The sequence below is a fragment of the Meleagris gallopavo genome, chromosome Z, assembly GCF_000146605.3.
Source record: "Meleagris gallopavo isolate NT-WF06-2002-E0010 breed Aviagen turkey brand Nicholas breeding stock chromosome Z, Turkey_5.1, whole genome shotgun sequence".
Lineage (NCBI taxonomy): Eukaryota > Metazoa > Chordata > Aves > Galliformes > Phasianidae > Meleagris > Meleagris gallopavo.
In genome coordinates, this window is record NC_015041.2 from 37,202,959 (window position 1) to 37,219,366 (window position 16,408).

The 16,408-nt window shown below is 35.4% G+C and overlaps 1 protein-coding gene across 4 annotated transcripts; it reads right to left on the minus strand.

The window, feature by feature from the left end:
* Window positions 1-1,498: 1,498 nt before the first annotated feature.
* Window positions 1,499-16,376, minus strand: LOC100546225 (cytosolic carboxypeptidase 1). Of its 4 annotated transcripts, none has more exons than XM_019610547.2 (10): window positions 16,230-16,376; window positions 14,686-14,773; window positions 13,864-14,008; window positions 12,480-12,633; window positions 11,576-11,756; window positions 10,441-10,570; window positions 9,970-10,101; window positions 6,340-6,516; window positions 3,046-3,186; window positions 1,499-1,627 (listed from the first exon to the last, which is right to left on the minus strand). In XM_019610547.2, the coding sequence occupies exons 1-9, from the start codon at window positions 16,297-16,299 to the stop codon at window positions 3,175-3,177; spliced, it is 1,089 nt and encodes a 362-aa protein (XP_019466092.1). In that variant the 5' UTR covers window positions 16,300-16,376; the 3' UTR covers window positions 1,499-1,627; window positions 3,046-3,174. The 4 variants fall into 4 exon arrangements, with proteins under 4 accessions (XP_019466092.1, XP_019466091.1, XP_019466090.1 ...); XM_019610546.2 differs by having other exon boundaries at window positions 3,046-3,227; XM_019610545.2 differs by having other exon boundaries at window positions 3,046-3,345.
* Between the last annotated feature and the right edge of the window lie 32 nt (window positions 16,377-16,408).

The following is a 16,408-nucleotide window of genomic DNA, read 5'->3' on the forward strand; positions in this document are numbered from 1 at the left end:
ATAGGTACCTGATGATGGACACACACATATCTGAAGGGGGCCTACAGGAAAGCTGGGAAGGGACTTTTTATATTGGCATGTTGCAACAGGATGAGGGGAAATGACTTTAAACAGGAAGAGGGTAGATTTAGACTAGATATTAGGAAGAAATGCTTTACTGTGAGGGTGGTGAGACACTGGAACAGGTTGCTCAGTGAGGTTGTGGATGCATCCCACTTTGAGTAACCCGATCTAGAGGGAGGTGTCCATGCATACAGCAGAGGGGTTGGAACTAGACAGGCTTAAAGTCCCTTTCAACCCAAGCCATTCTATGATTCTATGACTTTTTCCTCTTGCTGAAAGTCCATGCTGACTTGTCCCAATGATTTTCCCGCCTTCCTGAATTCAAGCGTCATTTGTTTTCAGTATTCCACAATCTGATAAGGTGTTTAAATACGGAAACTGAACATCATCTCCCTACTTTTTCAGGGTACTATTGATGCCTTCCCATATCTCTGCTAGTTTTACACAGTTTATAGACAAATTCCTCATTAGTATAGCATCTAAAGTCACAGCACCTCAAGCACCTCCCTATTTTAGTTCTATAAAAACAGCAATAAATGCCATTTTTCCCCACCATTACTTTAGCTAAGTTGGAGCTACAGCCAAAGTCACTATAAAACCATTCTGAGCACAAAATATGCCAAGGGACATATCATACCATGTAAATCTTGTCTTTTTATAACCTAACTTAAATGCTTTTCTGATATCTGTAACTCCATTTTATTTAATTTCTAACCATATTTTCAAGAAAGACATGTTTGTACTTTTGAAATCACTTGTTTACTGTGTATTGCAAATTACATGCACAAACAGATAGTAAATGATGAAACATAAGGATATATGAAATAGTATGCATATTTTGTAAGTCAGCCTAGAGCTTTAATGAATTGGTAACTTAATAAGCGGACTGCTGAACAGGTACAATCCCTTTTTTTTTTTTGTTACCCAAACATTATTACTTCACATATTTTAAATTCTTCAAATGTTTTATGTATCAGTATCAAAGGGGAAAAAAAATAAAAGAAAAACTTCCATTTCCTAAGGTGACATTCAACTTATACAGTTCAAGTCTGACTAAATAAATTTTTAATACTGTAACCAGCAATACAAAAAAAATGCTGAGGAAGAGATAGTTGAGACTTAGTGTTTTACTGAATGTAATAACACCTTGATTACTTTTAAATTTGTACCAGCAACAAATATAACAAGTAATATAGCTGTGTATTACTGCTTTCTTCAGAAGTTTGAAGCAGTTGAATTAACAAGGTAGTGTAACAGCAATGTGAGTATATTGGAAAACTATCATGTCACAGAAGATCATCATTCTTTTTGATGTCTGGAAGAACATTTTTGAGAGTATCTTCACTTCATCTGAGAAACTAATCTTTTCCTGAAAAATTCAAAATATAGCAAATGTGTATTACCTTGTCACTTTACAGCTTGACTCAATCAGCTCACTTTCAATATCCAGCAGACCAGAAGGCAGATTGTATTCCAAAGGTGAAGTCATTCTTTTTAAACGCAGTAAGCCAACACAGAACTTGGCTCCCATTTCCTCCAGTTCTCTTGTCCCTATTTGCAATCCCTAATTTAAAAATAAGATTTAAAAATAGGTACCTGATGATGGACGCACACATACAGCAAAATTACTATTTACAATACATTTAAGAACCGCAGTATAAACACTTAGCAAGAAATAAATAGAACAAAGGATAACAAATTGAGTCTCCTAAGGGAGAACAGCCATTTCTGGACACCTCCAGATTTCTTCAGAACTTCCTGCTTAACGTTTCTAGCACATCAATATTCATAGAACTCTACCCAGCACTAACAGAAGAGATCAGAGATCATGTCCAAGTCTACATTATTTATAAAACCTGAGACAGAATTTTTAAAAACATTTTCAAATACTAAGATGTTAAATACAAGATTCTTCACAAAGTCCTTTAAAATCAATAAATTCATACCGCATCCTATGAGCAATTTCATCAATATGTTCTAAGAAACAAATTGGACAATTTAAAACAATACTATTACTCTTCGATATGAACAAGTCTCTCTTCTCCTCCTATAAACTAGGGATTACATATGTTAATTTTGAAAGAATTTACCCACACATTTGGTAACTAAAAACATAAATACATAAAAGAAGTATCAAAAGTCATTGTTTATTTCTAACTTGAATGAGATAGTCAGTCCTGTACCTGGGGAGAGACAAACTAAGAAGTAGAATTCATGTATTATTCTCCAATATTACATAAGTGATAAAGTCTCCCATCATATTATATACATTTAATTTGGCGAGCTGTGCATTATGTAAGGAAGAGTACCTCTGAAATCTACTGTTTTATGAAAAGAGAATGATACTACAGAGTGGCCATCAACAATTACAGAATTAGTCAGTACTGAACCATTTATATGATAGCAGATTAAATGTCACAGTCTCACTCAGTCTTTCCTCTGCATCTTCTTCATCTCAGGAGAATTTTAAGAGTTTAGTTTGTATCTTCTAATCCTCTCAAGAAAAAAGGTAGTTAAAAAGATGCTTTGACAAAATAAGCACAAGAGCAGAAGAACCAGGAACCAGTGGCAAGCTAAGCTGTCCAGCACGAGAATGTATGAAGAACAGGGCATATTTTTTTCCTAAAAGCTAGAACAGGCACACACACACAAGCTTTGCACATTGCCACATTGACGCTATACTATAAAATGCAAGGTTCAAAAGAATTGTATTACTAATTGGTAGATTCTAAACATTATTCATGTACTTCTGTTTTGAACAATTGCAAACTTAATAAATGGAAAGCCTGACTTAACTTTTCTTGCGGCTTCTTTTTTATCAGTAGTTTTCATAAACAAAGTGCTTTTTAATAGCAAGAAAACTAAAGCAATGCAATGCACTATTCTATAAATTGCCATCCTCCAGTCATATGGTACAGAAACCTGAAAGCAGTGAACAAAAGTTGGATACTAATTATTATTGTTAATAGTAATACTACTTACCTCTTTTATAATGCTTTTGTGCTGTAGGTTTCAAAGCACTTTATTAATAAAGGAAGAATTATCCTCATTTTACTGATGGAGAAATGGAGGCAGAGAGGGTTGAAGCGATTTGCACAGTGTCTCAGCATGTCACTGACCCCGCTGGGAACAGAAATCAGTTCTCCTCACTCCCAATGCAGTACCTTATCCACAGAGGCCAAATTTTTGTTTTTGTTTTGTATTTGTTTGCACGTCAGTAACATTCGAAGACCCCAATCATAGTTGGGGCTCCACTACGCTAATCACAGGAAGACACAGTCCCTGCCCCAAAGAGATTAAAATAACATTAAGGACAAGAGGCAACAAGTACGCAGAAGAGGAAGGAGAAGGGTAACAGTAATCTCACTGTTACACAGATTATTAATGTGCACAACTTGTTGTTCAGAAATTTTTCCAATCATTGTCTATCTGTTGCCAAAGAATGTACAGTTAGTTGGCAGGCTCCTTATAGACAGTATAAGAGGAGTGACTCCAAGTTGAAGAAGGACAAGAACACAGTATGAAATAAAGTGCAAAAACAATTGTTAGAAAGATAAATAGCGTGTGCGTGTTTCATGGCTGCTATTTTCAGCACAATAGAAACAGGATATAACTAAGAGAACTAAAATGGAACAGATGAGAGATCGTATCTGTGAAGCACTTATACAGCAATCTGAACTGCAGTAGAAGCCTAAGCCATAACAGTTGAGAAGTATCTTCCTGTAATACGTTTTTAAAAGATCGGAAACAGTCATACTAAGACTTGGAGAAGTTATATAGTAGAACTTTATATTGTTCTTTTCATTCAGTAGAGACTACAAAGATCTGATCATTTTTGTGAATTCCAAGTCTAGAGATGGAAAGATCGTGGTAAAATAATTATCTTCTGTGCACTGTAAAATTTCAAAATGGCAAAGCCTTCTCAGTGAAGCTAAAAATCAAGTCATGCTACCAAACTTATTATTCGCCAAACATGAAAGGCGTGGATTTCCTAATTCAGTTAATGTTCAGGTTTCATGTTATTTGCATTACTGAAGAAATTTTCCTTCTATCTAGCATCTTAATTATCATCCATGTGTCTCTGAGCACTGTCTCATGTCAACTTCTGGCTTTTGCATATTGAATCAGAGATGACCAGGAAATATTTGTAGCAGTAATCCTCAATGTGTTACAACAATGCATTAGCAGTTGAAGCAAGATTGCTTCCAGAAAAAACTCTGTCACAGATGATCCTAAATTCAGGTAAGAACTTCAGCTGAACAGCTTCTTTCCTTCCAAACTGAAAACAGCCTAGCATCACCAAGTAAAATGAAATATTAAAAATAGTAATAATAAAAATAAAAACTGACATCCATCTTTGGCAGAGACTCATCATTTCTTTCCAAAAGAACATAATTTTTGAGTAATCTTTATGGTTTAATAAAATTCTATGATAACAGTAAGCCAGAAGAAGAGAGAAGTTCTTCAGACTTTTACACAATACACAGTTTGTCAGACTGGAACTCTCACATCCCTCAGGGTTGCAGGCAAGAAGGTGGGAAGGGAATTTCTATAGTTTGACTCCTTTTGTGTTTTGGAAAAACACATTATGAAACATGTCAGCCAATTTATACCATGTGTTCAAACACATTATGAAACATGTCAGCCAATTTATACCATGTGTTCATTCACAGAGGTGTTGGCTTCAGTCTCTCCACAGAAAAAAAATCCCAGTTACTTCATCTCTTCGAAGAAATATTGCTTTTCTCATTCTGTCTACCTTTGGCTTTTCAAATATATTTCCTCAATAAACCTAGCAGTACCACAGTAAATAAAAAAAAATGAAGATGCTTCTTGTATGTTCAAAGGATGACTGAGATCTCACAAACGGTTTGATTCCAAATGAACTAAGTGACAGAAGAACAATTTGATCTCATCAACTTGTTTATCACAAGGGAGGAGGATCTTCCCGATTGAGTAAGTGATTTTTCCATGAAATACATTCATTTTTTCCTCCCTTACAGAAGAAGGACTTTGCAGCCTAAGCATCTTAAAAGTCTGTCCATAAAGTATCTCAGTTTCTTATGAACTTTCTATTGCAATGCAGCAAAGGCCATGAATGTTTATGCTTGTAAGAATATTCCAGAAGTTTCAAAGTAAGTTATTTGGATAGGTTGTTTTTTAAAGCTCTATAATGTCAGCATCTGATGAACAACTGAAATTATAAAGGAATATTCTGACAATAACAAGAATGCTTCTATTGTTAATTGTGAAAATTAACTCACTCATTCGGTAGTTACAGACCTACTAATATTCATGCCAAAATATCTCTCTTCCTGATGTCCGGAAGGTAATGGAATATACATTAATATTCCTTGTTAAACCTCTTTTTTACCCCCTCTCTTGTCCTAACTTTATGGTTTCTTTTCTTGTCAAGCACATTATTTTTGACTTCTGGTCATTTTTTCTTAATTGGTAGTTCTTATCTCTATTTTGAAGCAGAGGAAATTGTGACTTTTTCTCTGAATGTACAGTTCAAAAACTTTCTTCAATTTTTAGCTAAATTCAACACAGTGGCAGAAACCAAAGACGTGATATTAGGGTTCTTTATCTCTCTTTATTTGTTGCTTTTCTAGAAATGTTTTCCTTGCAAAGTAAGTTCTCTGCTAATGAGAAACAACCACCAAGCTCACCTATTGTTTCTCAAACATACAACCCTATTAATTCTTTTGAAGGACACAACTTAAAGACAAGTTCCAATTTGAGAAGATAAACAACTATGATGAGTTTAGCTGAAGACATACTTAGTAGCACCAAAGTAGTAAATCAATATGAAATTGTTTTACTTCAAAAGCTTTTTTCTACAGCCGCACAGAAAAACTCTGTATGGAACCTTACTAAATATACTTGCTGAAGAACCATGAACTGCCATAGTAAACTCTATAATTGCTACATGTAAAGAAAATTCTTATTTTGCCATTGCTATTTATCACCATCCAATCTTAATAATCTATTAGAAAGAACAGTTATCTAAATTTTTTAATTACATGCATTCATATGTGCTATAAGCAATAATTAAGAGAAAGCTTGTTAAATCAGCAAATAAGCACAGCATACAATAATGTGTTTTTAGTGACAGAGACTGCTATGCAACCAATTTAATTTCATTTTACATTAGAGTACAAAGAGATCTTAGAGAAATTTTAAAAATCTAAGGTGAACAAGCAAGCAAGCAGGTTTATAGAAGAAATGGTAGAAATTATAAGCAAGAACAGTTTAACTTATATACCTTCTTACCTTATATTTGCCCTGGTCACATCCACATAATGTGCTTTCCATTGTGTAGCTCCTCTGTACTCCTATCTCCCTCCAGACAACAACTCGTGCTGTTGACTCCTTGGACTTTTCCACTACAAAGCTGCAGCTGCCCATACAGAACGCTGGGGCAGTTTGACTCAAGATTTTTGGGAGTACCTGCAGGAGAGTAATTTGAAAGAGATCTTGATTATTTTATTTCATTCATGAAAGGGAGACAAGGGAAAATATTCAATCGCAAATTGCTGTTAAAAAATTTGGCTGTAGTTAGATTTAACAGACAAATAATAATATTGCACCAGCTGGAATTTTTTAAACCATACCACAGAATCACAGAATGACTTGTATGGGAGGGGACCTTAAAGATCATCTAGTTTCAACTCTCCTGCCATGGGCAAGGTTGCCATCCACTAGATCAGGCTGCCCAGGGCCCCATCCAATCTGGCCATAAGGATGGGGGAGTATACACCTCTGGACAACCTACTCCTGTGCCTCTCCACACTCTAAGTATTTCCTCCAAATACTTAATCTAAATCTCCCATCTTTCAGTTTAAAATCATTCTTCCTTCTCCTACCACTATCAAATTGTAAAAAGTTGGCTGCCCTCCTGTTTACAAGCTCTTTTTCAGTACTGGAAGGCTGCAACACGACCACTCCAGAGCCTTCTCTTCCCTAAGCTAAACAAGTCCATCTCCCTCAGCATATCTTCATAAGAGAGATGCTCCCTGATTCATCTTTGTGGCCTTCTCTTAATCTGATCCAACAGCTCCACATCTTTCTTGTACAGGAGAGCCAGGCCTGGACTCGGTACTCCAGTGCCTCACAAGAGCGGAGAAAAGGGGGACAATCACCTCCCTCAGTCAGGAGGGATGTTTCCCTTTCTCCAATTACCAGGTACCTAACAGCCATGACTTTTCAAATATGACGGAGAGTGGCTTGGCAACTTCATTGGACAGTTCCTTCAGGACCCTGGGATGCAAGTCATCAGGCCCCATAGACATGCAGATGTTCAATCTCAGGAGGCACTCTCTGACCTGATGTGATCTGATCTTACAGTGAGGGTATTTTGCACAGCTGATCCCTACCTAGAGGTTTAGGGACATGAAAGACATGAAAAGCTGAGCTGCCAGTAAAGAACTCATTGAGCACGTCAGTCTTCTCCAGGCCTGTTGTAGTCTGCTTTCCCTTCTCATTTATCAGAGAGGAACACTCTTTTTGGCCTGTCTCTTCTAACAAATGTACCTATAGAAATGCTTTTTGTTATTTTTCATATCCCTTATGAAGTTCAGTTCCACCTTGGTTTTCCTTATCATGCCTCTGTATGTCCATACAGAATCCTAGTACTCTTCTCAGGCCACCCCTCCCTGCTTCCATTGTCTGTACTTTTCCTTCTTTTCCCACAGTTTGATCAGCAGCTCCTTGCTCAGCCATGCTATTTTCCTGCCTCCTCTGCTTGACTTCTAATGCTGGAGGAGGCTCACTCATATGATCTCAGAAAGTTGACTTTAAGAGCTCCTATATCTCTAAGGACAGTTTCCGAGGGAATACCATCCACTAATTCCTTAAGCAGCCTGAAATTTGACAGTCCCATAGTCCTCAAGATCACTACTTCAACAAGGGCATGTTTGCTACACCCCAGACCACCTCAAATCTTGAGCTCTTTAATGATGTCTTCTGCATTGGTGAGCACCAAGTCCAGTTACACTGGTTCATATCTCCAATACTTGGATCAGGAAGTTACTTCAACCAACTCCTGGATTTCATGCTTTATTGCTTTCCCAGGAGACATCTAGGTGGTTGAAATCCCCCATCAGGATGAGATCCCGCAAGCACAATGCTTCTTGCTGAAGCGAGAAGGCTCACACCCAATAGGTTCAAAATGCCAATAGATTTGTCATTTCCTAATGTTTAAATCCTATTGCTAAAATGAAGTATTTGTCATGTCCATAAGAAAAGTGGACTCTTCAGGTGACCACCATCTTCTTCTAATTCACTCAGATGATTTTGCTCAAATGAAGAGCACTACATAAGCCGTACAGTTCAGAAAGTAGAATTCAGACTTCATACTGTTTCAACAATCCAATTTGTTGACCTAACAGACACCATTTTATTAATGCATAAAATCCATCAATATTAAGTAATGCACTAAACACACTCTTCGCTTTGTGAACTGTGTGACTGTGAAGCAAAGTTCAAGAAAAATGTGCACAAGACAAATAGAGAAAAATCAAAGAATCACATAGATTGGAATAGACCTTTAAGATCACAAGTCCAAATATCAACCTGACCTAAGTCCCATTATCCTTACTGATACATTCAACGTCTCTTAAGTAAAAGCGATAGCAAGTCTACCACTTCCTTTGGCAGCCTGATCTATGCTTGACCACCATCTCCATAAAGAAGTTCTTCACTGAATACGCTAGGATCCAATGTAAACCTGCCTTGGAGCTTGAGTGCACCAAGGTGCAACTTGAGACCATTTTCTTGGATTCTATCACTTGTCACCTAAGAAAAGAGACTGATATCCACATATCCGCAAGCTCCTTTCAGGCAGGTTGCAGAGTGATTAGATCTCCCCTCTCCCTCTTTTTCTTCAGACTGAACAACCACAGTGCCCTCAGACACTCATCATATGTCTTGTTTCTTAGCCCCTTCACAAGTTTTGTTGTTCGCTGAAGAGGTTCCAGCAATTCTATATCCTTCTTCTAGTAAGGAGCCCTTTAACACTTCATTCTTAAAGAAGAAGCAGCCTTTCAGGACTCCTTTGCCATTCAGTACTACTCTGAAAGGGATTCTAGCAAACAGGTCTCAAATTAGGCCGAACTCTGCCATCTGGAAATCCAATGTAGCATTTCTGTGAACCATTTTCTTTACTTCACTGAAGATCTAGAACTCTTATCAGTTCATGACTGCTGTACCCAGGAAAGCCTCCAACTATCACAACACCTGTATGTCCTTTCTGTTTGCATCTCCTCAGAAAACTTTAAGTGTTTTGGACACTTTTAGTTGTACACATTTGCAGCTGCCACAAGGCGGCAATGGAGCTATGCAGAAGAAAATTATCACATAATTCCTTGAATCTTATTTTAGGAATTACTAAAAACTTATACCATTCAAGAGATGTTACTTCTATGAGTTGATTATGTTTACATATTAGGGGCATGTGCCGTAACTGTATGCTTTCAACACAAATCTTGCCTCTTTCCTTACACAAAAATAAGGATTTCTGTATTTTGCATGTTTTCTTAATGCTGTATTAGTATTTGCCATACTTAAATTATTCTTTTTTTTTCTTTTTAAACTTACTTACTATAAATACATGAAAGAATATTTTTTCATGCATTTGCTAGATGGTATTGAGCAGAAAAAGCACATAATGCTAATTAAAAGTAAACAAATGAAGTATTTTGCTAACAATAAACCCTGTATTAGCATAAAAATGATATTTAAAGCTGCCAAAATATTTTGACATATGGATGGACTAAAAAGAAATAATTCTAGATAAGTCTGATACTGTGAAGTCTCTGTGTAACCAGATTAAAATTAGGAAATTATGTGAAAAGTATATTCCAAATTCATGACAATTGACAAAGGTATGAGTGTCAGACTTACTCTGTAACCAGGGTCTTCCATTAGATCACAAGAGGTAGTGTTAACATTTGTGTGCCACATTGTCTCTTTGATGCTGCAGCCATACATGAATACATTCTTTTTACGAGAGTGACCATGATAATCGCAGTAAACCTGCAATTAATCACACATCAAAATAAAGACAAGGAACGTCAAATTTAAAAATCTTTATCCTTTTATTGCATTTATATTTTCACTGTTGAATGTTTCAAAAAATTAGGAACAAAATTCCTCATATACATTCACATTGTGAAGAAAAGGTTCCTAAGAAACATTTGACTCTCTAGCAACAAAAACAGATTCAGACTTAAAAGTTGCCAGAAGACTAGTTCACTAAGGCAATTTTTAAAGTTTGATACAGCATACAAAATCCTATTAAAGTGCTTATTTAACAGAACAGCTATACAGACAAAATTTGAAAGATTCTGAGATTGCTTATGCAGATATACTCACCAGAGGTAAACGCTTTATAGCAGCCAGATATTGCAGTAAGCCTTTAGCATGGTAAATTGTGGGATGCAGATCTGGATTTGGATTTTGCCACTGTCTGTTTAAATCTTCTCCACTTAAAGAGCAACGGTGGCTATTAGGGAGTGGGGGATGAAAAACACAAGTTGTACTGTATTTGTATTACCTTGTTACTTTTCAGTAAGACTCCTTTCTTACCTCAAGTTTTCTTTATCACTACAAACTTTTCTGGAAGAGTTTGGTAAGAAACAATTTTCAGTTTTCTGACATTGCAATTAATAAAAAAGTTTGAGGTATTTTTGTTTTTCCTTTCAAGTTATGTTACAGAAAATCTAAAAATAAATTACTTCTTATATGAAGTCTATTGTAATCTTGCCTGCACATTGATGAAACTGAAGCCTTGTGATTCTACTTAAATGCTAGTTCAAAGTAATTAATTTCAAATACATGGTATCTTTACAGCTCTGGTTCACTGGCTTCTGTCACAAAAATAATCTCAATCAGATATCTAAGACTTGTATCTTGAAGTGATTAGGAAACAACTTGCTACTAAGAGAACAAGAAGAAAACGAACAAAAAAAAAAGGCAAACAAAGATCATCTCTGTATTCAGCAAACTTTCACCAATAACTTCTCAGATAGCAGGTATCTATATTTCTACAGTTATCTAAGGTATATCTATATTTACATTATATCTGATGGGACAGATTCCTCCGCTGACTTTGTGTTAGATTTTCAATTACAGTCTGAATTATTTAATTTCAAATGTTTAGTTATATTCATGCTTTTTCCTATATAAGGACAGGTTGCATTCAAATCTATAACCAGTCTGACCATGAGAGACAATTAAACTAATTTCAAATCATTGAGAGATGGCTATTACCCATAAATAACTGAAAATACTTTTTAAAATCTTTGAATTCATGAGACAACTGCACCTGCCTCTTAAGCCAAAAAAGGGGAAACAAAAATTGAAAAGTGAAGTCTAGCAATCTTGTGATTTTCTTGTTAATTAAATATTGCATGGCATAGGGGATAATTTAGATATTTAACTTTTAAATTACAGGTGCAAAGACTAAGTATTACAGGTTAAATATTTGTGAGTAAAAACTTATGCTTACTTCCCATTGATGACACCATCTGGATTGAGCATGGGAATAATTTTGAAAATGTAAGATTCTCGCAAACTTTGGGCACTTGGGTTATTACTCATAAGATACTCCAGTGTTCCTTTCATAACCCAGCTTGAGTTAGTTTCTCCAGGATGTACGCGAGCAGATAGGAAAATATAAGGACGATTCCCTAAAAGAAGCATGCAGAAAAGTTGCAAAACAAGATAATTAAGCACCCTGTTAACTGAAAACAGGCAGTAGTCTGCTTCATTTATTACTGTGTGAAATAGATTATTTAGAAGTTTTTTTTCAGAATATTCAAATAAATGGAGAATGTTTGCCAGAATTTTGCTATATGGACTGCTAATTGTTGAATTCTCACAATACAGCTTTAAATTCAATTCAAGACATGAGCATAATTAGCTCGACCTGGTGATTATGGTACAATAAGTTTGATGTTTTTTTCTTTTTTCTCCAGCAGAAAATAAAAGTTTCAGGAATGCTAAGCAAGTTCAATTCAAATTAAAAATAGCTTAGATATAACTATAGATTTGGCTCCAATAAATATTGTCTTTTTGACAAGCAAATATTTTGAACTTTTGGAAAAAAAAATAACTCAAAACTGACATACTCCTTTCGAAAGAGGGTTGACTGCAAAATGTTACATGCAAAAAACATCTATCAACTGATTTAATACTTGAAAGAAGACACTTATAAATATTCTTATCGGACTACCACAAGAATTTTTAAATATAAAACTAATGTTGGATGTTAACCCCCTTTCATGTGATTTCATTAATGTTAGGGTTTTTTACTATTATTATTTTTACAGTGCTCAATAGTTAATACTCTAATTTTTTTTTTTAATTTTCTACATTATTTTCAGTTGCTGAGAAAGAAAAATCATACTTACTGAATTGACAGATATGTTCATAGTAATTCGATTCTGGCATGGCTGTAATAGTGACTACAGGACACGTGTTGCCAGCCAGAGTCTCACAGAGAGCATCTTGTCGAAAATATATCTGTTGAGGGTTGTGCATAGATTCCAACTTCTGAAGATGCATCTTCATCAGAAATACAATGAAAAAAAAAATCAAATCTTCTGCAATCATTTATGACAGCCTATTCAATGTCCTGTTTTTTCATCTTTGTAAACAATGTTAACGTTTCCATTATAACTCTGAACATCAAATACCACGCTCTCTATATCTAACAAACTGAATACTTTTCTTTATGTAGCCTGTTTCTTCAACTGTTTTGAGGAAGAAGGCACAGAGAATAAGCCTTTCTTTTTCTTCTAGATGATACTATAAGGGTATATGGAAGGTGAGCACATCTGCTTTATTTAAGTTACCTGATTGAAGACGTTTCCAGGGCAGAAGAAGATAACAAATAAAACTTGACCCAAAAATCAGGAACAAAAGAGATAAACAGGGAATACAAGATATAACACAAGCAATGTCAATGATCAATTGTCTCCAGGCACTAACTGATCAGGCAGAAAACTACAGGCAAAGCTTCAGCAAGTGCTAGCTATACTAGCCACTGAGTTTCAGTACCCAGTGTAAGCAGGGTGATCACGTGGGCAGGCACACACGTTGGTAGCTGGAAGGAACTGCAGTGGTGATGGGGTGTGCGTTCATGTGCTAGAAAGCATCCAGCTGCACTAGCCTCCAAGTAGAAGGTCTGTACAGTGGGCAAGAGGGACCAGAACCCCAGAATATTGCACGGGTGGCAAATGTATGTATGCTTGTGAATCTAGTGAAGGAGGATGTCAGCACTGCTACAGCAATCTTTACCAGCTCAAGAGAAGGAAAGGGATTTGAGTGTCCACACTTGGGATATAGGCAAGTTTTGGTAGAATGTTATATGTGAGTGCCAGTCTGTTCCATGCTGGTGGGTGGGTGGCTGCTGCCTGTTTGTCTCTCACAGGATTACGCACTCAGCTTTGATATTACTGATTCAAAGTGCAAACAGGTCATCTGCAGCCAAATCTGGGCAGAGATGCTTGAGTCCCTCATTGGATTCTGTATAGTTTTCCAATCAACTATGATTTATTATTCTCAGGAAAACCTTTCGAAGTAATACATTTTAAAAAAATTTTCCCAGCTATTGTTCCTTAGAAAAACCCTCACTCCTTGCCAGTCTAAATAGTAATGTTTTATGAACATTCTCAATTTTAATCTCTCAGCATTTTGAACTTTACAGAAAGAAGTAAAAATTCACTAATGAATGCTCATATATCACATTCTCCAAAAATATAGATATTTATTAATACATCACGATCTTCTCACCTTCAGTGTTGAATACGTATATGGATAATGGTAAGCAAAGTAGCAGACATCATCTTTATGTTGAAAAGTCACTGTAAATGTAATTGTGTAATAAGATTTTCCTTTCTGACCCCCAGCAGCAATCGAACTTCTTGAAAAATGATTCCTGAGAGTACAATTAAGATAATAAACACAAGAATACTACTCATTATCATTGATTATTTCTGAACATACACTGTAAGGGGAATAAAACTTTAAGGGATTTTATTTCTCTTCTTTGTTTATCCAGGTTAAATCTACTACTTCCCACAATCTGGAAAGAAATTTCACGATAGCAGGAATACACATATATCATATTAGGAAGTTATGAATACACAAACAAACAAAAAGAAGCAAACAACTGTTAACCAAGAAAGGTTGCAAAATTAAATGCTATATCTTCTTGTCCTATGTTTTTTAGGATTATTCTAGAATGACTGCACCATGTAAAACAAAGACAAAACACAAATACCACTTAGTCAATACTACTGGATATCACCATTAATGTTTAAGTGTGTATGTGTGCATTTCATAAACAGGTTCTCTAGAATAATAGGCAATATCTGACGAAAGATGAACTACTTAAGCATTAACTGTGTGCTAAAAAAAAAAATAAAACAAGATTCTATATATTCTGTTCATGGTAGTTACGCTCCATAGTATCTGAGAAATAAAAATGTATTCAAAACCAAACTGCTAAAATATAATCATCAAAAATCAGAAGTAAACATTTTTCATCAAAAATTCTAGCTATACTAATCTTAAAAGTAGAAGTGTTGTTGTATGTTTGATGGGCATACTTACTTATAGTAACAAATATCTGCCCCAACACGAGTCCAAGAGGGTCGAGAATTTAGTGCTTCCTGAACAGAATACATAAGTGGCTGCATACCTTAAAGGAAAAATGCATCTCATTTTAATGCTTAACCTTCAACAAGATCAAACAGACCACATCAGCATTTTTACATAAGTCTACAAACTAGCTATGCTCATTTATTAACAGATTATATTCATACAAATATTTATATATTATACACTCTTTAAAGTAGGTGATGGAGACTGTCCTTCCTCATCACTTCCTATGTTTCAAAACATAGCAAATAAAAAAAAAATAGACATACACAAGATGAAAATGAAATGAATAAAGGAAAACTGTGTTTAGCACAAACAGTAATCTAGGAGAATCTTGGGTCTCACTTCATTCAACTCACCACTACAAAAAGGCTTCAAAGAGAGTACAAAAAATAGAGACTATAATCCATTCACATGGGTAGCTGTAAAAGTGACTCATCGTTTCAGAGCTATAATGTTCTTTTTTTAAAGTAGCAGTTTATATTTTTCAGAGAGTATAGTTAAATTGAATATCTGAGATCAAGCTGGAGGAGAAAAATCCACATATTAATTGAATAGTTTTTACTTCTTAGTTAATTATTGATATAGACATATTGACTGATTCATTGTACTTAATAAAAAGCAAAAGTAACTATCAAGTATGTGTACGCAACATATGAATGAATATCTAAGGTAAGTGGTGAGGATTAGTAATTAATTTAAAAACATTTTGCTATCTGGTCATTCTTGGAGCCTTTATCAATGTGAACTGTAAATTATGACAAAGAATATTTTGTTAATCTATTCCAAGAGTTTGAGGATGTGTGGGAGGGCATCATCCTTCTTAAAGTATTAAAAGGAAAAATTTCAGAATATCCAGAAAGAAAAAAAAAAACACAAAGTAAGTTTTTACACTGAATGACAGCCTCTCTTATACAGAAAACTGGAATAAAGGCATACCAAGCAAACTTTTGGAAGAGGCATAAAGCACGGAGAGCTAGAGATTCCAGAAGTCACACAAGGCCCAGTAGTTCAAAGGAGATTTGCCTTTCCTTTTCAAGTGTGACTCTCTCTTCCTATCAATTAGACAACTCTGAGATGGTCTTCATCTATTTTCACTTCTTAAAATATACCTCTTTTCAGGTGGTTTTAATATATTAGCTGTCATTCTCTACCTGTGCTGGTCAACAGGCCTCACTGGTGTCATTCCCACAAGGATTTTACGACACACTGTAGCCGCAGCCACCAGGAGAATTGTTTTGCTTTGGCCTCTCTCACAACAAGAAGTTATTTTAGAAAATGATGGCTGGTGTTCTCAGATACCCTTTTTTTCTTTTTAATGGATATTTGTCAAAATATTTCCTAGTACTTCTGTTTAAAAAATATGATCAGTAAGAAAACATGAATGTACCAATTCCCAGGAGGATTAAGGGGAGAGGAGCAATGGAGCAGCTGTGCTGTCTAATACAGATATTTTTCTACATGCTTCTTCTCAAAGTATGGGAAATATATCTTACCGTAGTTAAACTGACTGTTTGACTTTTCACAGTTGATGATGTTAAACCGGTAACCAATGCCTGTTTTCATTCCACTGACTTCAAAGTAAAACCATTGATGATAATGATTGCTATTTATATCTGAGTTCAGAATTAGATCATACTCGTTTCTAAAGATTAACAAAAACAAATAAATCTTT